The sequence below is a fragment of the Telmatherina bonti genome (assembly GCF_933228915.1).
Source record: "Telmatherina bonti genome assembly, chromosome: 1".
In the NCBI taxonomy this organism is placed as follows: domain Eukaryota; kingdom Metazoa; phylum Chordata; class Actinopteri; order Atheriniformes; family Telmatherinidae; genus Telmatherina; species Telmatherina bonti.
The window spans coordinates 24,198,677-24,222,515 of NC_136619.1; the positions used below are offsets into that span (position 1 = coordinate 24,198,677).

At 39.1% G+C, this 23,839-nt stretch overlaps 1 protein-coding gene across 3 annotated transcripts in view; it reads left to right on the forward strand.

Annotated features, from left to right (window-relative positions):
* Positions 1-4,643: 4,643 nt before the first annotated feature.
* cgnl1 (cingulin-like 1) overlaps positions 4,644-23,839 on the forward strand; it is a 29,379-nt gene continuing 10,183 nt past the window's right edge. For 2 of the 3 annotated variants that reach the window (XM_079245678.1, XM_079245680.1), the window contains exons 1-8: positions 4,644-4,758; positions 7,551-9,259; positions 9,388-9,482; positions 11,830-11,935; positions 12,062-12,163; positions 13,577-13,713; positions 14,708-14,846; positions 15,191-15,403. In XM_079245678.1, the coding sequence (XP_079101804.1) occupies positions 7,601-9,259; positions 9,388-9,482; positions 11,830-11,935; positions 12,062-12,163; positions 13,577-13,713; positions 14,708-14,846; positions 15,191-15,403 (2,451 nt within the window). In that variant the 5' untranslated portion in view covers positions 4,644-4,758; positions 7,551-7,600. The remainder of the gene's footprint in view (positions 4,759-7,550; positions 9,260-9,387; positions 9,483-11,829; positions 11,936-12,061; positions 12,164-13,576; positions 13,714-14,707; positions 14,847-15,190; positions 15,404-23,839) is intronic. The other variant, XM_079245679.1, reaches the window with a different exon arrangement.

The following is a 23,839-nucleotide window of genomic DNA, read 5'->3' on the forward strand; positions in this document are numbered from 1 at the left end:
TTTTTTTTACATAAAAATGTGCATGCATAGACAGGAACACTGACTTAGTTCAGTTTCATACTGGTGGATGCAAAGTCATATGGACATGTTAAATTAAAATAATAAATAACCCCCCCATAACAGTGTTGCATCATTAACATGTATGTCTCCTGTCTCAGCAGGTCTCCCTGGCCGGGAGTAGCAGTTCCTGTTGTCTGTTGTCTTTCTGTCCTCTTCCCCCCACACAGCAGAGGCAGATGGCTGCCTGTCCTGAGCCGGGTTCTGCCGGAGGTTTCCTTCCTGTTAAAAGGGAGTTTTTTCCTTCCCACTGTTGCCAGTGTGCTTGCTCAACTCAATCTGTTGGTTTCCTTATATAGGCTGTTATGAATTGGCCTTCATTATGTTTTCCCCTCTGTCTGTAAAGCGTCTTGAGATGGCATTGCCGTGATTTGACGCTATATAAATAAAGTTGAATTGAAATTGAATTGAATTAAATTCACATCCAAATTGTTCATTTGTGAAGTGAATGTAGCTCAGTTTTGTTATGTTTGTAAACAGTTCCTGTTCCTGTTAATGTTTTATGGGGAGGAAAATTATATTATTATAAACAGCTTACAGGAATGAACTTGACTATAAGGATGTATTGATGCTCAGTTATAGTCCTGTCTTCCAACAAGCTTCTGAGTACTATATAATGAAAATAAGTCAGATTGTTCATAATATAGCAGAATTTATCTTTATTTATTGGAAATGTAGTTGTTAACAAATGCTTCAACACCCTTAACTGAATATTAAAAAGCCCTTTAACCTTGCAATAATTTTTTGTGTTTCTCATTTGTACTAACACGTGGACAGTGTGTATACACTGTATATGCAGGGCTTTTCTGCTGCAGTCACACACCCATGTGCTTAGCAATATAGGGTCCAGCCCCTCCGTACATGGGGGACCAAGAGATGGAGCCAGTTGACCACTGCTTAATTTCCTAAGAATCTTCAGCCCATCATAACAGGTGTAAAGGTAAAAGTGTCATCAAAAGACTTATGTAGGTTTTGTATAGGCCAATTTACATTCAGCCATATTTATTCCTGCTGTTCACACTGACTAAAGAAAAGCTGAACTGATGAGACATAAACCACTGTCCTTGTGCTCATGTTCCACTGAATTTTTGTGCTTGGCTGGAGTAAATATTTGGGGAAAAAATGAAACAGCTGGAAAGCTAAACACTACAGTACAAGGTCAATCTGCCAGAGAACACAAGAAACCACAGCAAATAAATACTCAGGTTAGTGATGAATAATAGAAAATGGATTTGAGGTCATTAATGAAACATAGAACATATGTGAAGGGAATCAGGAATTAAAAATATAGCACAGAAGATGACTATAAAGTTGGAAAAAAGTGCAAAAAAGAAAATAGAGAAAAATAGATCCATAAAGTATAAATATGAGATTTCTAGAGGGAGGTCTGCATTCTGAAGGTAAATGAGACTGAGCTGCTACTTGAAAACCTGTAATCCTTCTGACTGTATAATCGAGATAAGACAGGGTAGAGCTCTGAGCATGCTCAGAGGTCCCAGCTGTGGCACCTCAGCAGAAAACAGAGCCCCCATTGTGTGCTGCTGTAACCCAATGCAATGGCACAGATTAAAGGCTATGGTACTGCAAATTCTCTACGGACACAAATATAAACAGTGAGCCACTACAAAGGCGAGGGGGCAGCTGGGCCTCTAGTTTAATGTAGTTTATACTGCAATGGCTGGCTTTATAATAAAAGAAAACAGTCAATCGGATGTTTTACTTATGAATTAAAAATATATTAGATTTGGAGGGAAAGAAAAATTCTACGGGACATACGTTTATATGAAAAAAAAAAAAAAGCCATCTGATGATTTAATTGTCTATAGTTTAATAATTTACCACCATGCACTGGTTAATATGAAGAAAATTTAAAGTTTCTGCGACTGTTGAGACAAAAAACTGTGCAAATTAAAATATTTTGAACATTAATCTAAATGTAAAAGTATGTGAATTTTTCAGATGTCAGATATTTCTGCATAAAGTCTAAATTTCCACACAGGCATTACATGTTAGGAGAATCAGAAAACAAGCCGAGTCTTAAGTGTTTATTTAGGTTATTGAAGAAAATGATCCTGTTTTACCTCCACTGTATGTGAATCTGAAAAGTATCCGCAACTTTTAGTATCTGACAGAGACAATGTTGTGAACACAAAACAAAAAATAAATAAATAAATAAATAAATTTTTCTATCACTTGCACATTGGACAGATGTCCAAAGACGTGTATGTAAGGTTAATTGCTATGTTTAAATTGATCACTTCCCAGATGTAAGTCACTTTAGATAAAAGTGTCTTCCAAATGACTGTAGACATGAAAAACTTATTGACCTTTACCATATTTCTGTTCAATTGCAGCCACATGTCTGACTTCACAACTCTAAAACAACTTTAAAATAGTTTTTTTTTAACAGTTTAGTTTGAGTTGTTTTCTTGTTACTTTTACTCATCGTTTTTTTCTGCTAAGCTAGCTTTGCCAAAATGTTGCAGACCAGATGAGAACCAGGATACCATCACCACCATGTTTCATCATGAAAAAATTATATTCTTAGGCTGTAATGTTGTGTTTCCTTTCCATCAAACATAGTGATTCACAAGTGATTTAAAAAAATTGTTTCGTTCATCACCCTTCTGGATTGATCATGTAATTTTTTAGGCAAACTAGAAAAGAGGGAATGTTCTGGAAAATTCAGACTTTACATGCAAAGCTGCCATGAATGCCATTATTCTATATTTTCTTTATAGCTGATTCATGAACATACACGTTAAATAATGTGAGTAAAATTTCTTGTTACTTGGAAGAAAATCTAGTTTTTTTGTGGACTTGCAAGCTATACTGTTTGATCACTCTTGGGAGATTAATCATCAGCTTAAATTTCATCAGTCTGTCACACAATTTGTCTGACGGTGGGGTCCAAACTCCTTACTGGTGTATAGCTTAGATCAAAGCTTTTTCAAACCTTAATAGAATTAATAAGTTTATTTTTCTTTTTTTTTTAGATACTAAGAAATGTCTTTTGTTTATGTGACCATGCAGTCACTCATATGCAGTGTGAAGCTCAGACTTCACAGTAATGTGCATGAACCTGAGCTTCCATGCAAAGCTGATGGTCAATCAAAAACACTGGAATCTATTTTCATCTTCATATTACCTAGTAATCCAAGGATTGCATATGCATGTAATGCTCAGAGAAATGTCATTTTGTAATATATATATATATATATATATATATATATATATATATATATATATATATATATATATATATATATATATATATATATATATATATATATATATATATATATATATATATATATCCATCCATCCATGTTCTACCTGCTTATTCCAATGCAGGGTCACAGGGGTCTGGAGCCAAACAATATAAATTGGATAATTTACAACAATAGATACATAAAATCAAACATAATATTTATTTGAATGCAATCCCTTTACCTAAATTTTTTAGAACTTTGCAAAAACCTGTCTATATTTAGGTAATATTCAAGCAGATATTGAATACTAAAACATTACAATCAGGTTTTACTGTTGCTTAAAGCTGTGGAATTGAACAAGGAGCCTTTTTCATTATTTTCTGCTCTGTTTTGACATAATTCATGGTGAGGAGAAATGTCACATTGTTCTTGCTTTTGAGGTTTATTTCATGACATATGTAGAAGTTGTTACAACAATGAAAAGGGTCTCTTTGAGAAGTGATCTAAGCATCATTTGTGGCACCTGCAGCTTCACTGACTGACTGACTGCAGTCTTCCTCCATATCACATGGCACTGTTGCTGGTTTAGTCTTGCACCTAACTATACAAGAACAAGATCACTACGAAGTGTAAACACAGGAACTATATTCACTTTAAAAACACAATTACGACGCTCTACATTTTAAAGTCAAGTCCTGAATACGACTTCTTTCAAGTCAGCTTCTTATCCACTAGATGACGCTCGAGGGTTTTAAAGCCGTGCGTTTCAAATTGTATGCAGAGTTGAAATAATTACTGTGACGTCGAGTCTGAAAACAAAAAACAAACAAACAAAAAAACAACAAAAAAAACAAAGTATGAATAATTCCTCATATACATTGAATAATGTGCAAAAGTATGGTGAAAAAATGATAATGTATGTACATTTGCCAACTTTCAGTGTGCAACTTATTTTGTTTCTAATAAATTTACTATTTTTCTGAAACATTTTAGTAGATGGTTTTGGGGGATATTTACCCAGTATTAAAAAAAACCCCAAGTTGAATAGCAAGAACTCTTGAGGCTCAGTTTTTTCACTGGAAAATACTTTAAATGTTCTTTTTATATTTTGAGCTGAAATTGTTGTTTGGCAGGTCCAACTTCCAGCTAAAAGACTTTCTACTGGTTTCACGGCATGTGAAAAGGGATGTCGAGTTAAACCGAGCAGGTGTAATAAAGTCGGACCTAGAACCAGGTCTAACATGTCGTTCCTGGACCAGCCGGACTCCGGTTTTGAGTAGGTGGGCGGGTTAGTGCGCTTGTTTCAGGAGGCGGGGCGGGCGGAGGTCGGACGTCCTTCTGGAAACAGCTTTCCTTCACAGTCGGGGAGACAACACAGGAGTAAATAAGTTAGCAAAGTGTGGCGCGGGACACTTTGCCAAAGAGTTTTCCCCCTCTAAACAAACACCTCAAACCTGCGACAAGTGAACGAGAAAGAGAAGCGACGCTGGTGAGTAAAAGTAGCCGACTGTCTTCACAGCTGTTTAATAGCCGATGAACACAAACAGCAGGACAAAAGTAAACTTTTAACATAATATGGGGCAGATTCCCTTGCTACAGCCTACTTTTGGTGACTTTTTGAAGCGAGACAGGTGAGAGAAAGTCCTAAGTGCCCAGTAAATCTCGGACTAGGGGCGCGTTTCCACCTGTTGCGCTGAGCATCAAAATACCCAGAAACTGCGTCAAATCCAGCCGCTGTTTCTCCACTTTAGCCCACAAGCTACTGCGACACTTTAGCTCCAAGTCCCGTCTGCAGCTCCACATGTTGTAATTATGATGTTAATTATGCTTTTGTTACTTCTGCTCCCTTCACAACCCGACAATCAAATCCAGTCTACGTAACTTCTTATTTTCCCAAAGTGTAAATCTTGTCTGTCTGGAATGATTTAGGTTAGTTCACTTTTTAACTGTACCTTCACGTCCTAGTATGTTCTTATCTACGGTGGCCCAGAGGTGCAAAACAAACAAAATGCCACCACAACATGGCTCAAAGCACACATTTTTTAGAAACTTTGAGGACAGATAGGATAACATTTTACAAACAGATATATTAACAAAACATTATGTTTTGCTTAGTTTAATTGTGTTCTGTAAAACTTTTTTATTTTTACACAGTATTGTATTGATTAATTGATTTTAATTTCTGATATTTTTGGTCACATTGAAGTATTTTTTAAAAATATTTGACTAATCTGATGTGTTTTCATCATGAGTTTGAAAAGCTGTTCACAAAATGTCATAAAGCTGTTTGAGATATGAAAATAATCAACTCACACAAGCAGATAAAACTCAAAGCTTAATTTATTGCAGAGTCGTCCCTTTGTATTAGATCCTGGGTTTTGGCATCCCAGCAAACGCTTTGTGCTGACCTCTCAGCTTTGCAGCAGAAGGGTCAGTGAAGGCAGCATGGTTACTTTGCAATAATTTTGTCCAATCTGCAATGGAAATACAATGAAAGAAATGATGTGCACATTGAGGAACTTGTGTATAAAAAACACGTGTAACAATAAGCATGAAAGGATCTATTGTGCTATCTTTTAGCTTGTAGTCATCCTCTGCAGTACTCTTCAACTTACATACCTTTTTCCTCCCTTCTGTGAAATCTGAAATGTTAAGCTGACTATCTCTGGATTATTGAAGCTTCGGTATCAACCAGTCACAGTGTAACTCACTGGCTTATGAAAACCAGTGAGTGAGCTGAATCATACTCATGTTGTGCAGGGTGTGGCTGACAGTGGGCTTTCTTCACTTTGTTTTATGGCCTCTAAAAAAAATAAATGAATATAATATATTGTTCTATTAAATAAAATATGGCTCTGGCATGTGAAAAAGCAGAATTGCCTAATGTTTAATTGGTGTCGTGGCTGTTAGGGGTGCAGTTTTTAAGAGTCTATCATCCAGGAAGAATAGTTGTATTTCAATAGCTAATGGAGATCAAAATAAATACAAATACAAATCACAAGCAAAACTATCTAGTATCTTTCCTGATCATACTTACCATCTTTCTGGCTAAACTTGGTGTGGGGAATTCCTGAAACCTTTCCATATGAAATTGCCAGACTTAAATTTGCCATTTTGCTTATTTCATCACACAGAGTACAGAAAAAAATCAGTAATGATTAAAACAAAACATCTAATGTTGCCTAGAGTAGCAGAATGAAATCAAAGACAAAGAGTACAGCAATATCACTATGTTTTGTCAGCATGAAAATTTCTTTATCAGACTGCTCTGCTTGATGCTACAATGTCTTTTCTTTTCTTTTTTTTTTTTAACAGGTCATTGCTTTTCATTTGGTCTTTTTTGACCTATCTGATGTTGATGTGATATATCCCGCCCTTGCCTTTGGTGTCAGTCTTATCAGTGTCCTTCCTCTTGTTCGCCTTGTTCCATCTCTGTATTGTAAAATCAGCGAGAATGGGATACTGTCAGCAAGACAAACACCTGCCGAAACTGGACTATTGTTCAGTAATGTGCATGGTGGCTGCTGATGGCTTTGTTTCTTCTGGCTTCCTATTAACAAATAAATTAAGTGCTTTCTTTTACACTAATATTCTTACACACATTAGGAATTATTTTCTGTTTTTATTTATCTTTTTTTTTTTTTTTTTTACTGTTTGGAAGAAAAATCTGCCAACAAATGACTGTTTATCATTAATGTAAGGCTGAATACCATTTTGTTGCCCTCTGATAATGGCATTACCCAAGAATGAGAGCTGTAAATGTAAATAGCATGGGACAGTATTCTCAGGTCTCACAGTGATCTTTAATCCCTCTGTTGACACCTTTTATCTGTAACTGTTTAGCTTGTGGTCTTTGTTACTCGCAGCACATAGTAATGTTGTTCTGTCATATTTCTTTTTCGCTCTGCTTCAAAAAACAAAGCAATTTTTTGCTGAAAAGAATATAACAGGTGTTGAGTTGAGCCTGATTTTATATCTGATGAAATTGTTTCTGAGTTGTTACTGTCAAAAGAGAGAACCTTGTCTCATGGTTCATTTGGCCAGAGCCCATTAGCAGAGCAGTCTCATAGAAACAATCCTGTGGAGAAAAAACACAATGTCAGGAATGCAAAACAAGAGAAGAATGAAAGACAAAGTAAAAGGAAAAGAAAGGCATGGTTCATTGCTAAAAAGTTTCAATGTTTCATTATTGGTTTAACGAGGAACCATTGCTGTCTTTGTTAAATTATGTAATGTCTCATCTTTGACTAACTCGGCTGGTCTAAATCTTTGCTTGCATAGGTGGGCCACCTGATCCAGGGAGAGGGATTTATTTTCCTTCCACATTCCTTATGGAGTCCTACAGGGTGACTGACATTCCTAACAGTGGACCACAGCGGGGCTATGCTCAGCCGTCCCACCCCTCCAGGCCTCATAGTAATGGAGCTGGTACATACGGTCTCAGCATCAGAGTCCAGGGTATAGACGGACACCCCTACGTTGTTCTCAACAACCAGGATAAGGGTCCTCAGCCCCATGCCGACCCTAACAGTAATGGGTACATCGACACAGAAAGCTCCTTTATTGAGAACTACCAGGAGTATGACTTTAGAGGAGACAAAGATGGTAGATCCAACAGTCCGTTCATGGTGTACAGGACACAGAAGATGATGCATTACACTGGTCCTCAGAATGGTATTTCTGAATCACAAGGAAAGAAACCACCCACCCTTCTGAATTATCAGAAGCATCCTGAGATTCTGCAGCCGTATGATCCAGAGACCAACTCCCTGAATCTTGAAGGTTTCCATAGCCTCCCTTCAAGGTCTGTGCCTCAGGTTGAGATAGAGAACCCATATCAGAGCATCAAAACAACTGTGAATGTCCCTTCCTGTGGTAGGTCATTGAGCCTGGAGAGGAAAAAAGATCCTGTTCAGCCAGAGAAAAGGCAGCCATCCCCGAGCCTGAAGGCAGCTAACCCTGGGAACTCCATTCCTAAACTGAAATCACCGTATGAGTCTTCGCCTCCAGCCCAGCTTGCTCAGCCTGAGACCAAGCCACAATCTCAACTGGCTCAACCTCAGTCAAAACCTTATCTCACCAATCTAAATCCACCTCAGTCTAAGCCAACCTCTAAATCTCAACTTGTGCCTGCAGCCCAGCCTCAGTCTTCCACTGTGACATGTCCTTCAGGTGAGCAGAGCAAGACATGTAAATCTCCCAGTTCCATGAGCAGTGCCAACTCCAGCCTTGAGCGGACCCGTCGTGAGCCTGATGTCCTTCCCCTGCGCAGGGCTGACTCCAGTGAGCCAGTTCCTAAGTCCTCTTCCCGCTCCCGCCACTCCTCCTCATCTTCCACACCTAAGGCTCTGATGGATGAACAGATGGGGGCTCTATATGCAGACACCATAAACCGCCATGAGAATCGTCGCTACATCCCTTTCCTCCCTGGTTCAGGCAGAGATATTGACACAGGCTCCATTCCCGGTGTTGATGAGCTCATTGAGAAGTTTGATGGGAAAGATGGAAGTCATCAGCGCAGGGGCCGGATGGGCCGCAGAAACAGGATCAATCCAGAGGACAGAAAACGTTCACGCAGTGTAGATAGTGCCCTTGGTCTGAGAAATGGCTCTAGCCTCACAGATGAGTTTAGCCGTTATCGAGGCACATCAATGGAGCATGTCCTGCGGCCCTCACAACTACGGCTGCAGAAGACAGAAAGCGGTCATGAGTCCTGGATCACGAGTGTAGATGGTAAGGTTGACCCTGAGGCTTCCTTTCGAGTCAGCAGTGCTCCTGGCTCCCCGCACAGCACCATCTCTAAAGGTACTGGCTCCATACAGGGCTACAGAAAGCCACAGCCAACCTCGTCTTCACTACCTTTTAAAAATAAACAGGACGAGGAGGGTGCCTCGTCAGCTGGAAAGGTTTCAACATCATTCCTGTCAACATCTCTGTCTAAGCCTTCTTCCACCACACACCAAAAAACAAGTACAGGAGCGACTGTTCAGGTAAAAAGTCAGTTGTGTAACATTATGATAAAATTATGATTTGAAGGGTGAAACTGATTTGTGAAAGAGTTCTTATTTTCTCCAGTCTGTTTTGTTAAGCTCTCCTTCTCATTTCCTGTCACATCCAGGCGACACCTGATCTCCTGAAAGGTCAGCAAGAGCTTTCACAACAAACTCATGAAGAGACGGCAAAGCAAATATTGTTCAGTTACCTCAAAGATGGGTAAGTTGTATAAAAAAAACACCTTTTTTTTTGTTTCTTGTTATTAATGATCAGGTGTTGCGAAAATGTCTTGATGGGCTTTAAGCCCAAGTTCAGCATGTTGTACCAAAAGGCAATGCTTCATGAAGGGAAAAAAAAACCCAAACTCTGTTTAAGTACACATTTACTTTTTTTTTTTTTTCTGAGCTGGACTGTTTGTGATAAAAGTGAAGGAATGTGGACTTCTTACCCTCCCAGTCCAGGCTGAGGGATCCAGCTGTCTGGAATTTGTTTCCATACAGAATTTTGAACATCTTTACGATGCAGTGAGGCATTATGGGTTAAATATTCTGATTATGTTTTTAAAGTGGTCATATAGGAATGTTTTTTCTCTTCGTATGATATTCTACTCAGGCACGTAGTTATAGCGAAAGTTTGTGTAAATAAGTAAATCTTTCAATTAATCTCAAACAGAGCTAGATCAGGATTAATGTCTAAATGAGCTCCTTGGTTACTTTTCTGTGAAGGTTTTATTACTAGATTAGACTTGAAATCACTTTGAACGGGGAACTAAACTGAGCTGTAGATTGATGGAGACACACACATGTTGGGTGGGTTAATCTGGCACGTGATCAGTTTTCAGAGGAGTACTACAGATCTTGTCTAAAAAAAATAAATAAAGACCTAACCATATGTCTTTCTGCAAGGTTTTCCTTAGTAAAATAAACAATAAAATCCAAGTTGAATATTGCGTGATACACAAATGGTCCTTTTAAAAATTTGTCTTCACTTTAGATAACAAAGGTAACTAAAAATATTTCTTTTGAATAACTTTGCTCATTACAGAACTGGATAGACAGACAGACAGACTTTATTAATCCCAAAGGAAATTGTAAACACAAGCTACTTATGCACCCATAAAAACTTTCATACTAAGTGAATAGATAAAAAAATAAATAGAAAGTACACCTACTAAAAAGCTGTAAAGTAATATTTTTATATTTCCATCTCAGCCTCACATATTGTACTGTTACTTGGACAATATCATGAGTTTACAGGAAGATTGACAAAATAACAATGTTAATTTTCTGAATGCAGAATTGGAGTGTCCATCTTCTTCAGCAATGATATTATTTGTGCATGATTTTACGCTTAAAATCAGCAGGCAGGTTGCTACAGTATTTGCAAGTGTTACAGGCCTGGGACATTATCGACAGAGAACAGGAAACTGTTTGGGTGTGTCAGGCCACAGGTCAGGAGTCACTGGACAAAGGAGAGGAAACACAGATGGAAGTGCAGGGGCTGAAACTGAACCACATTCCCAAGGCTCTGAAGACAAACATTCACCAACAGGGGTTATAAGGGTTTAATGAAAATCATCTGTTTGAAGAGAGTCGAGAGGAGGTTGGGGGAGTTCGGCTTTCTGTGTCTGCCTTGAAATTTATCGAGATGATATATGGTTGTTGTTATGAAAAAGTGATGTAACTTTGCTGATTCAGATTTTTTTTTCCCACTGTAGCTGATAGATTAAGTGTGATGAGGCAGGAAAATCCCTCATTTTTTGGGCTTTTTGAAAACTCTTGATCGTTATAAATGGAGATTTCTGAAAGTCAAAGGCAGAGCTGCTTTTAACTTGAGCTCAGTTGCATCTTACAGTAACCTTAAAACATTCATTCATTCATTTTCTGACCCGCTTAATCCAATTCAGGGTTGCGGGGAAGCTGGCTTTTGGGCAACAGGCAGGGTACACCCTGGACAGCTTGCCAGTCCATTGCAGGGCCACACATGCTCACACTCACTCCTATGGGCAATTTAGAGTAACCAATTAACCTAACATGCATGTCTTTGGATGGTGGGAGGAAGCCAGAGTACCTGGAGAGAACCCGCGCATACTCCACACAGAAAGGCTGACCAAACCCCTCCCCAGCCAAGGATTGAACCAGTGACCTTCTTTCTGTGAGGCCACAGTGCTAACCACTGTGCCACCGTGCAGCCTACCTTAAAACATCTTGATGAATTAAACTGTTAAACTGTAAAATCCATGTTTGCATTAGAAGTTGTGGTGCTATCTTGTTGCTAAGTTGGGTTGTTTTTCATTCACAAGGTGATGGTATCCAGCAATGTAACATATAATTCTTCCTATATGTTTGGTGTGCATTTTGCGAAATGTTGAGTGTAATGAAGCTATTTGTGCTGGGAGGTGAAACATCAAAGCAGGATGATCCTTCCTGACCCCTTCTAAGCCAGGATTGAACTACTCTGTTCCCAGAACACTGGATTTCATGCCTCATTCTCTAAAGCATAGTGAGGTGTGTTTTTATAAACTTTGAAAACCAAAATAACATTTTGTGTGTTTGTGTGTCTACAGAAGCAATGACAGTGATGAAATGACGAAGAAAAAGGTCAACCTTGTCTTTGAGAAAATACAGACGTTGAAGTCTCGAGCTACAGCCAGTGCACAAGGAGACACCAAAGTGAGCTTTTGTTGTATCGTTGCATGTATGCTCATGCCAGTGCAGGGTTTAAGTGTCATTCAATTTTTATTAAATGTGGATGAATAAGAAAATTTCCAGCTCTAATCATAAGTTGTCTTCTTCCAGTCCTCAGACCTCGCGGCGCAGACCAAAGCTCTGCAGGAGCAAAATGCTGAACTGGAGAAAGAGATCGTCGAACTAAAGAAACAGCTGGAGGAGCAAATGACGGTAGAAATTGATTAGTTTTAGATGTGCCTCTGATGCTAACTTGTTTATGTTGGTTTGTCAGTTTATTGTGTAACTTATTGTATGAAAATAACTTCTTAACAAAGGGTTTGGTTGCACAATTGCAATTCCAGTGAAGTTGGAAGGGGGTGTGTTTTAGCACTGTGTTACATCACTTTTCCTTTTAACAACTCTTAATAAACATTGGAAGGTGAGGACACTAATTGTTAAAGCTTTGTAGGTGGATCTCTGTCCCAGCCTCGCTTGTTGTACAGTTCTAGTTGCCCAACAGTTTGTGGACTCCATTGTTGTATTTACATTGATGCCAGCCTGCATTGTCTTGCTGAAAGGAGCAGAGATGTCCCAGAAAACTATGTTGCTCCAAAACCCGTATGTACCTTTTAGCATACATTTCATAGATGTGGAAGTTACTCATGCCATGCGCACTAACACACCACCATACCGTCACAGATACTGGCTTTTGAAATTTCTATTGATAACAATCTGTATAGTGCTTTTTGTGTTTATGTTGTTCGGGCCAAATAACTTGAAATGTGGACTGGTCAGACCACAGGGCACTTTTCCACCATGTGCCAGTCCATACCTGCTTAGCCGGGCCCAAAGAAGTTGGCAGCAGTTCTAGGTGTTGTTGATATATGGCTGTGCATGGTAGTTTTAACTTGCACTTGTTGATGAACTGTGTTAACAGACAATGTCTTTCTGCAGTGTTCCCGAGCCCATGATGTGGTAATATCCTTTCCACAAACATGTTGGTTTTTAATGCAGTGCTACCTGAAGGATCGCAGATCGCTGGCCTTCACTGTTGGTTTTTGTGCTTTCTGCTTACATGCAGATATTCTCTAAATCCTTGGATATTATGGACCATAGGAGATGAAATCTCTTAATTCCCCACAGTTGTACATTTGATAAATGTTGTTCTTAAACTGTTGGACTATTAGCTCACATATGTGAACAAATAGGTAGTGAACTTTGCCCCTTCTTCGCTTGTGAATGACTGATCCTTTCAGGGATGCTCCTTTTATACCCAGCTATGTAAAAGAGCTTTAAGTGATTAGTGTTTAACTTTATTTTAAGTGTTTGGATGTGGAGTTAGCAAAGCCTGAAACAAATGCATATTATCATAAAAACATAAGTGAAGCTTACTTTCATTAAAACCTTAAATTAAGTTTGTGAAAGACAAAAAAAGAAAATGCAACAATTATTACCTGATACACCAACTATTCTCTTTAATATTTAGTGGCCCTGTTTGGCGGCAACATTTCTTTTTACCATATTCTTTTATAACAAATTGACTGAAAAAAAGCTTATTTCAAACAAAGTCTGCTCTGTTTATTTGGCCAAAAGGCCATCTGCAATGAAATACCAATGACAATACATTTCATGTTTTACCACCAGAAGAACCAAGCTAATAAAAGGGTATCGGTGAGCATGAAGGAGCTGCAGCAGGAACTACAGCAGAGCCTGGAGGAGTGCAAGCTTCTGAAAGAACAACTTTCTAAAACAGAGGCTGAACTCCAGACAGCAGTGGAAGAGTAAGTGCAGAGTCGATAATGATTAATGAGCTAGTTTCACATTTTTGTGATTTTTTTTTTTTTTTTTTTTTTGTCAGACTTGTTGTTTTCCTTCTGTTAAACTTTGGTAGACTTGGCTGATGCAGATGTAAAAACACCGAAGGGCATTCTCTGTTATCTCCATTTTACATTTATTGGTTGAGCTCCAGTAAATGTGTGTTTTGGAAAGATGATGAGAGATGTTTTTGTGTTGCTGCACTTTACATTCCAGCTAATATTGTCTCCACTGAGGGGGGGTCGGAACAGTTAGCAATAGCACAAACTTTAGACACCATGCCTGGTGATAAAACCCCTTGTTTGAGTTGAAATGATGCAGGAAGTTCTAATGTAGGACATCTGCTGATGAAATAATAACCATGCAGGCCCTTTGTCTTATTGTATAGGCCTTTGTGTTTTACTAGTTTCATCTTTCGCTTTCCTTATCATTGTGTTATTCACTCTGCCAGCTTTAACGTTCCTGCTCCATTTATGCCTGTTCATATGGCATGATCCAATAGTTTTGACTGATTTCCAGAGTTAACCAGTTGCAGTTTTGCTGTTTATCATAACTTGCTGCTTTTCTTTTTGGGCTCTGGATGTGTCCAATGGGAGGAAAGGGAAACTGCCTCCAACCAAAGATTTTCTGTGGAGGGCAACAATGAGTCTGGTTTGCAATGGAATCAGGGATGTTTCTCAGAAGGAGTCAGTGTTGCGCTTTAGCCTTCAAGACTACATCATTTATTTAAGGTGACCTATGTCACTTATCACCCTCCCCCTGTCGGTGGAAGTTTGACATTATTGGTTTCCATCATTCAGGTTATTCACTTTAACCTCTCTGCTGGCCTCGTTTTCAGTCTTAGCACAGGTGCTCTCTTTTATACGTATGAATGAAGGTGCGGATGTGCAGGTTCCTATTTGCCCGAATCCCGTGAGAAGAGGGGCTGTATTGCATTGTGACTTGTGTATGCTCTGTCAGGCTTTTCCAGGTGAAGATGGAAAGGGAGCAGCATCAGACAGAGATCAGAGACCTGCAGGACCAGCTGTCAGAGATGCATGACGAACTTGACTCAGCCAAAAGGTCAGCTGCTGATGGAGAGAAGGACATCATTCTAGCGGTAAGTCACAGTCTATAACTTAGGGTATCGTGGGGTTGGTTTTCAAATGCACAATAAGGGGCTGTTTCAGCGTAACTGAAGCCAGCATTTTAATCTTCTGAGCAGTCAGTTGCTGGTCAGTGATTTGATCAATTCTACATAGTGCTTCTGAAATGGTCCCATTAATGAAAGTAATTGCAAAAGATACACGTTCCATCTTTTTTTTTTTTTAACTTCTGTCTTTGCAAATGATGGAAATGAAGCAAAGATGAGAAGAAACTGACCAGTCTCAGTTAAACTTAGCAGATAAAGTCTAGCTTGTTTCCTCTGAGATAAAGTTGCTAAGCTGCCTTTTTTTTCCACAGAACATGATGGAACTGAAGGTGGAGATGCAGGAACTTCTCCTGGCTAAAGAAGATCAGGAGGAGGTCCTGAAGAGGCGTGAAAGGGAGCTAACAGCTCTGAAAGGAGCCCTGAAGGAGGAAGTGGCTGCTCACGATCAGGAGGTGGACAAGATGAAGGAGCAGTACGAGAAAGAATTAAGCAGATTGCAGAATTTGTTGGAAGAGGCCAAGCAGGTAATCAGCCTGCTTTTTATTTCCCCTCATTCCTCCTCTATCTTCTCCACCAGTTTGACTCCCTGCTTTTCCCTCTTGCTTGTTTCCCTTAAGTCCCCCTCCTCAATACCAGGAAGTCAGCTGTTACAGAGAAGTGGGGAGATAAGCACATCATCAGGGGGATTGTAATTGTGTTCCACCATATGTTCGGCATCAAATGTTGGTGCCCTGCACTGGAGTGACATTATTTCCACCTTTCTTATTTCACAGTTGTTGCACCAAGTATTCAGAAGTTTTCCTTTGTTGATGTAAGTGACTTATAGTTGGTCAAACCATTGAGGTAGTTTTATCTACACGATGAAAGATTAATTCACGATTCACGATTGGTTAACCTCCATTAAATCTTTGGGTGGAAGTTGTATTAGCATAAATGTTAAACGTAGCAAGCAGAACATTTTCTGTTTTCTTGTTTTGTGTCCACAGGATTAGGACTTTTAGATACAACTGAAAGAAATTCTTTCAAATAACATGTAAATTTAGCTTCGCACATTTGAGCTGCCTCAACAGACCAAACAAAATAAATGAAGCTGAAACACTTAGCAACAGCTTGCAACACTTTTCACTGGAAAATCGTCTTAGCCATTCAAATGTAGAGTTGGTGTCTATCTTTGCCTGTTCCTCTATGAATGAACTTTTTACAGAAAGAGAAATGTCCAATATCACTTTTTAGAGAAACTTATTTCTTTCTGATACTGTTGCTGTGAACTGAAGGTCACCATCGTACTTTGTAAGCAAGTTTTATCATCTTTGTTAAAATGCCAGAAAACTTAGTTTCTGGAAACCACACTTATGCATTTGAGAAACATGGAGTACAGAGAAGTTATCTGCTGTTCAAGAAAGCAACAACAAAACAAAAAAAGATGGGGATTTAAGATGGGATGAGTGGTGGCATTTGGCAGGAGACGGCACAAGGACTTATATTGTTCTCAGTAGGCTGCAATACAGCTCACGTGTATCCTGTTTGTCTGAAAGAGTGGAAGTTGTCCTTGTTCTTAGCTTCCTGCAGGCCTGGCAGGGGTCCACCACAATGCTTTGCAGCAAAGGTCTGTGATGACATTTCCTTCTGCTGAACAGTTACAGCTCCCTAGAGAAGATTGTCATTAGGGGCTTTCCCTCAGTGCTTTGTAAACACCTGGCAAGTTAAAGTAATATTTTGTTTATATTTTCAAGTTATAAATAAGTTCTTATTCATGTTGGTCTTTGGTGTGTCCTCAAAGCCATACTTTGTTTGTAAGACTACTTTAGGGTAAATAAAGTATAAAAGTGGCATTTACATTACTGTGTAAAGACTGTAAATCATATTATGCTTCACTTATTTTTGTGTGGCGTCCATGGTGGGCCAGTGTGCAGATAGTATGAGTGATATGTTTGGTAAAATATTTTTTCAGTCATAGCTACAAAGAGCTCCTTTAAAGATGTAACTCCGAAACACTAATTCTAGACGTGTGTCATATTAGGGCTGTGACAATATGCTTTCATTTCGATTCGATTCCAATTTTTTAGGTGCCGATTTGATTTAAATTGCGATTCTCAAGATTCCTCGATATTGCTTTGTAGACTTTAAAACAAAAGAAAAAAGGTACAAAACTTTATTTGCTCCTAATTTTTAAAAAAAATTTTTTATAGTGGATTATTTTTATTTATTTGAGGAAAAAAAACCAAAACATTTTTAACCCAAAAAAAAAAAAAAAAAAAAAAAAAAAAATTTAAATTGTGAAGCAAAAAAATCCCAACATTTGATTTCTTGATTCGATTTTCCCACCCCGATGTCATGTGTTGTAATATGACAAGCTATGGGGATTAAGCAGAAATACTAACAAATAGCATAACAGAAAATTCTATTACGCACACATTTCTATTCATGCAGGGAGCTTTTAACAGGGATAACAGTCAGTGTGAATTATGCAGGTCTTTATATTTTAGCCTCATCTCCAATCAAAGCGTTCCTTTACTCTTGTATAGCCGTGATGCTTTGGGTGATCCAGGCTGCCCATGCGGGCAAGAATGCTGGAAAGAGGAGCACCACATTGCTCTGTATACTAATTGCAGTGGCAAGCCATGACTAATCTAATGAGCTGCCGTTTCTGCGTCACATTATGGCGCCTCTTCTTTCTGTGCCCTAAAAAAGTGGGGGTGATTGTGGACCTCGGTCAATAATGAATGATGAGTTTGTTTCACACAATAATAGCAGCGGGGGTTGGGAAATGGATAAGTGGGTCAGTATGCTGTAGGAAAGAGGGTGCAAGGCTGACCCCCATGAAAGGAGCTTGGGGGCCTGTTTTGTGTTTTTCTAGACAGCTGCATTGTGTTTTTGATGTAGTTAAATCTATGGAATTTTATGTAGGTTGAAAGAACAGGGTGGCCCAGAAGTGTCACAGCCATGCAAAAGCCACAACAATGTTAGCCACAACACAACAAGATATAACATTATCCAATAAGTTCCAACACTACAAAAAACCCGCAACACAATTAGCTGCAACACAACACAATTAAGGTAAAACTGTGACATTTAAGCTTGATAGCAAGGTGTTGAAAACCTGCAGACCAATTCAGTTCAGTTCAGTTCAATTCGATTCGGTCCGGTCCGGTTCGGTTCGGTTCGGTTCGGTTCGATTCAGTTCGGTTCGGTTCGATTCGATTCAGGCAAACCAGTTTGTTGAAAAGAACAGCTCCTCCAGGTCCAGCTCTCTTCAAAGAGCCATAAATACCCATCTTTACCTTTGACATCTTTCCAGACCTTCATCTTTTTGTCTGCCAGGACCCGACTACAGATAAGTTCTGTTGCAGCTTACTGTGTTGTTCTATTGTTCTATTGTGTCTTATTGTGTTATGGATAATTGTATTGTGTTAATAGTATTGTTGTGACTAGCTGTGTTTGTTGTGGCACAGTGTGTTGTGGCTTATGGTTTTGTGGTTTATTATTGTGTTGGTTTACAGCTGATTTTGTTGTGTTGTGGCTAATCATGTTGTGGCTTATTGTGTTGCATTGTGGCATTTCTATTGCAGTGACACTTCTGGGCCCCTGCCCAAAATGCTTATTTGACAAGTAATAGTGAATGTTCTGCAACAAGATACCAGCTCATTTAAAAGTTAATGTTCTGTACATATGTGTGTGAAAAATGTAAAAACGATGAAGATGAGGTAGAAGAGACTTTACATTTGAGAAATGTAAGGGTCAAGCTGGCGAATGTGGCGACTGTAGACCTTCTTCACTAAGCTGCAGCTCTGTTAAAAGTGTACCTGTTCTGAGCAGCGGGAGAGGGTCAAATCTTTTCATTTCTTCCTCTTCAGGGTGCAGCGGTTGCATCCTCATCCCTGCAGCACTCCAGATTCTCAGTGTTAGAGGCTTTAACCGATCTCATCTCGTCTAAACTGTAAAGACTGAGCCTCGTGCTTATCACATTATTTCCAGCTCTTGTTATATTTCACCTACAGACCTAAGCCACAGTGTGTAACACAGCTACATTGTTATCATGCTCTCATCTGTAACCTCAATTCCAAATGCTCTATTTTTTCCATTCCCACACTCCACAGTTTCCACACAAGACACCAAAGTGATCCCCTGCTCACCTAAATGCAGTTCATTTTATGGCCTGAGCCATTCAGCCTGCCTCTCTACTAATCTCTGCCAGTGTGTGAACTGAGGTCCCACTGTCTGATCATCAAACTTTAGCAGCCCTGAGAAGAGTTCCCCCCTCAGGCTTGTTTTGAAAGTAAAGACTCCTGCATAAGTCTGTGTATTTGATGATAGCAATATATTTCCAAGCATAGCTGCAGGACCTGATTTATCAGGCGACTGGAAAGAGAAGGAATGAGAAGCAGAGCAGGAAGTGAGAAAGAAAATGACTATCTTAACAGGCACAGCAAGGAATTAGCTCTTTATCCTTGTTATAATTTGACTTCTTGTAATTCTTCAAAAAAGCTGCATTGATCACTTTGTAAATGTCTTTTAACAATCTTAAACAGGAGTTTTTCTAGAAGTTGGCTTGTGCTTGAAACTGGTTTATTAACATTGCTCTTTTTTTTAGATATTTTTGCTTGATGTTTTAGAAAAGCATTGATTTCAAAACAGTATTCCCATGGCATACTGTCTAGATACACTGACAGAGTGAAATGGTAGCATCTCTGAAGTGCATATTCACTTTGAAGAAGATGCATATAAAAGGTTAACACGATGATTATAATTGTGACAATTGTTAAATCAAGTCAGAGACAGTTAAAGACAAAAAGTGATCTTAGAATACTATTTTCTTGCATACCCTCCAAGTCTTAGGATTATATTGGCATAGCTTCCCTGGTCTGTAATTCCATTATTCCCCTACATAATGTGTAGTTTGGCTGTGCACAAAGACCCTTCTAAAGACAGTGTCTGTTTTCCATTTCATGAAGGAGAGGATGAGATTTGATTACTCCTGAGACCAAAGAGAAACCGGTGCTCATCAGCTGTCACATTTTAATATCTGCATCAATCCTTCCATTCAGCTCTTGGTGGACGTCATTTTTTTCTAAACCTCAGGTCAGACTTTTGATTAGAGCTCCTATTGTACTTCTAATGCATGCTATCTCAGTTAGTGAAGTTTTTATTTTGATTTTTCTTTTAGGTTTTTCCTTTTATTATTTACTTTTTTTAAAGGTTGGACTAAATCAGTTAAAATAGAAGATTAGTTCTTTGCCACAGTTACATTTTTTCATGTATAGTTATACATATCATCTCTATTTAAGACCACAAAGTATTTTTTGTTGAGGGGTATAAAAGCATTAAAACATTGAAACAAGGTCATAAAGATCTTTGAAGACTTCTTATCTTGTGCTACCCAAAGGTTAAGCAGTTGATAAGCCAGCTAATACAATCTAAATGCCACACACTGATGTTCTTCTGTCTTGTGCACTGACAGAAGAACAGGACACACACATTTTCCAATCTTTGCAAAGCTTTAAATTCTTTCAAGCCAACAAAAGATGAACACAAAAAATTAGTGTGAAAACATCAGTTGATGTATCTTTACCATACAGGAGCTTTTTTTAAAATAAAAATGGAGTCAGCGGATACTTATTAATACTTTGGGAGAATTAATTGGGGTGTAGGGACAGCAGACACCATGTGATGGCCATGAAGTGTATTTATCATTTTGTAGTTCGTCTAAATGCTATGTGATGGCCGCATCCAAAATATTAGTTTACTAAATCACATGTTAAAATACATTAAAAGTATTTAATGTCAGTAATAGAAACTTTTTAAGGAATTTTATGCGTCTTATGCATTTTTGTTGTTTTTGCAGACAAAGTGTGTTTTGTGAACAAGTCATGGAAAATACTCATCCTCTGTGTCTTAAAGGAGATAGCAAAATGCAAGGAGAGCAACATCAGGAATGGGAGGGGGAAGAAATGTTCTCATTAATGTTCGGCAATGTGGAAATTTACAGAATCTCGAGTGACTTTCTGCCTGCCTGATTTTCACTGATGTTTGGAAGTGCCACATAGTTTCCACTATTTACTGAACTGTGCCCTCTAAATCTCTGAGTAATTTGTTGCTGAAGTGTTTATATATGAATGTCTGTGTACCTCCGTAATCCTTCGTACTGTGTAAGTTGACTCTCTTATACCTTACAAAGTAACTTATCTGCAATTAACCTAAAGTCCATAGTAGTTACGGAGGAATTGTACATGAAGCCGTCATTTCAACAGGTTTCAGCTTATTTGTACTTGTTTGTTTTAAGATCTTTGTTTGCCTCAAGCTAAAGCCCGCGACCTGGGACATGCACTTTACTTCTGCATTTTCTGCTGCATTTCAAAGACTCTATGAAGTTAATGTACAACTCTGAATCAACAGTTTGAGCACACATGAAAACTCAAGTTAAACTTTTGGTTCAAGGTAGAGGGGGATATATAGACTGTCAGTATGAAACTAGCATATATTGATTTATCATCATCATCATCATCATCGTCATCAGGCGGTCCATCATTGTTGAAGATGACATACTGTAGCTCCCTTTGTTTGCATAGGATTGTCAGTGGTTGTCTTGCTGGTGACGATGCCACTGTAGATGACAGTGATGCACAATCCTGGAACCACATGTTCTGTCGCAGTCAGGACATGTGAGACCTGGGCTGAGGTGGCGCTGGATCAATAAAGAGATGCCTTTGTTGCATCCGCACTATCCGTAGTTGTGTTTATCCTGCAGCTGTGTAATCCACAACGGCAAAGAGAGCACAACGTTGATCGATTGGCTGCAGCAGACTCCAGGTTGTTTGGATTGATACTGCACCTCTTTAGAGTCCCCCTTGGTTGGTCTTTTTACCACAGCTTTGGGCCGCCTAGCTTCCCGTTAGCTGACAGGAGCTGTCAATACAGCCCCTTGCAAGGCAGTTGGCAGCCAGGCATCCAGATAGGACCGATTTACTGATTTGTCCTTTTGCTAGGGTTGCCTAGATCCTGATGGTGTGTTAGACAATCTCACTATGGGGAGACCATTCTGCCAGATGTGTTGACAGTCCAGGCTTCTGATCCATAAAGCAATGTGGACACACACACATTGATTTCAAGTGATTGTTTTCAAACCCACGGGAGCGTAGGCTATAGAAGGCAGAAGAGGTGCTGTTGATGCAGGCCTGGATCTTGTTATCAGATTGGCATGTAGGTTTTAGTATACTGCCTTGGTAGCAGAACTGTTGCAAAACCTGAGGGGAGACTCGTAGATGCAGAACACGGGAGGGACGGGAGGTGGAGGCCTGACTTGCACCACTAACATCCAGAGCTTGTTGGATATCAGATGGGTTCTGGGCCAGAAGTGTGCAATCATCTGCGTAATGCAGGTCGTGGAAGTTGCTAACTACGGTCTTGGTTAAGTTCCCATCAAGACAGAGCTGAACTTGAGTGCCACCACCTGGTTTGTTGGCCTTATGGAAGAGAAGGGAGGCTGCTGATAGCAAGAGACTGAAAGTCAAGGGGGCCAGGAAATATCCTGGTGTTATCCCAACCTTCACTGGGAAAGAGTCTGATTGCTGGCCTCAGGCAAGTACACACGCCTGCATACCAGTATGAAACTTTTTCAATGTTGACCTGTCTTTAATGACGCTGTACTAACACTCTTAAGCAAGTTTGTATTGTTAGTCTATATTTATAGAGGCCACAAAGAATGTTGCAGATCAGATTAGTTAAACAAACCATCATCTAATAGTGAAGAAAGTCATTAATAAACAAAGCTACAGTACATTTTTACAAATAATTAACCCTTTTCATTTTTAATATAAAAAAGCAACAAGCAAAATTAAACTGTCAAAGAAATGTACTATCTTACTACCTTCTGACATGATACAACAATCTCATCTTTCCACAAGGTCATTGTGCATTCTGGTAAACTAACTCATTATAAATCAATGTTGCAAAGAGAAACTGGTTAACATCACCTCTTCCCCATCCTGCTTCCTGTCATACTCGGGAGTGTGTTATTCTCTCTCTGGCTGGATGGCTTTGTTCATAGTTTTAACACATGCAAGCCAATGTGGGAAGTGGGACAGGCAAAGAAGTATTGGGGCAGGACTTGTAGTGTGTAGTGTGCTGCTTGGCTGGTGCACAAACACGATCCTCGCAGACACAATTGATGCTTTATTATTATACTGGAAATTGTGTTAATCCCCACATCCTATTCAACCCCTATTTCCTTTGGATCCCTTTAAAATGAGCTCGTAATCTTCCATTTATTTAAGGTAAATACTTTTTCAAAGCTATGCAAGCAATCTGCTGTAAAGATCAGCTGGGCTTAAACCGCAGCTGAATGGAGCTGTAGTTTATGTAATCGTGCCAATTTAAAATCATGTGCCTGTATGTAATAATGATTCAAGCGGTCCTATTTGTGAAGTCACTGCTTCTTCTTCTGTTTTTCTCAGAACAGGTTGAGTGTCTGGTCAAGCCCAAAAAAGTTTAATTTATTGTCTGTTACTTACTATCTAACACAAACTCATTTGTTGGGGTGTTGTGCTGGAGTGAAACAGTGCAAACTCCTGAGGTGGCAGTGTTGTCCTAACCAGACTAGATATGACCCAGTGAAGCAGTGATGAGGGCAAACCTGCAGTCACATTAGAAACAGGTCTGACTGGCCTACAAGCAGGGAGGCACCCATCATTTTCTTACGCAACAGTCATTTGTGTTCATGCATAGTGATAACAAGATGAGCTGACCAGCAAATACTAAGTTTGTCATTTGAAAGGTAATGAGGTGCAGACAGAAGAGTTGAGCAAAATCACTATTTAGAATGTGAATGATTATGTTTCCACCTCTAAGAATTAAACTTTTAGAATGTAATTGAAATTAAATACAGTGCATCTACTTGTTTTTCTAGATGTTGATTAAAAAATAGACCAACACCTGTAATGGTTCCTTGTTTCTTTGTGGTGCTA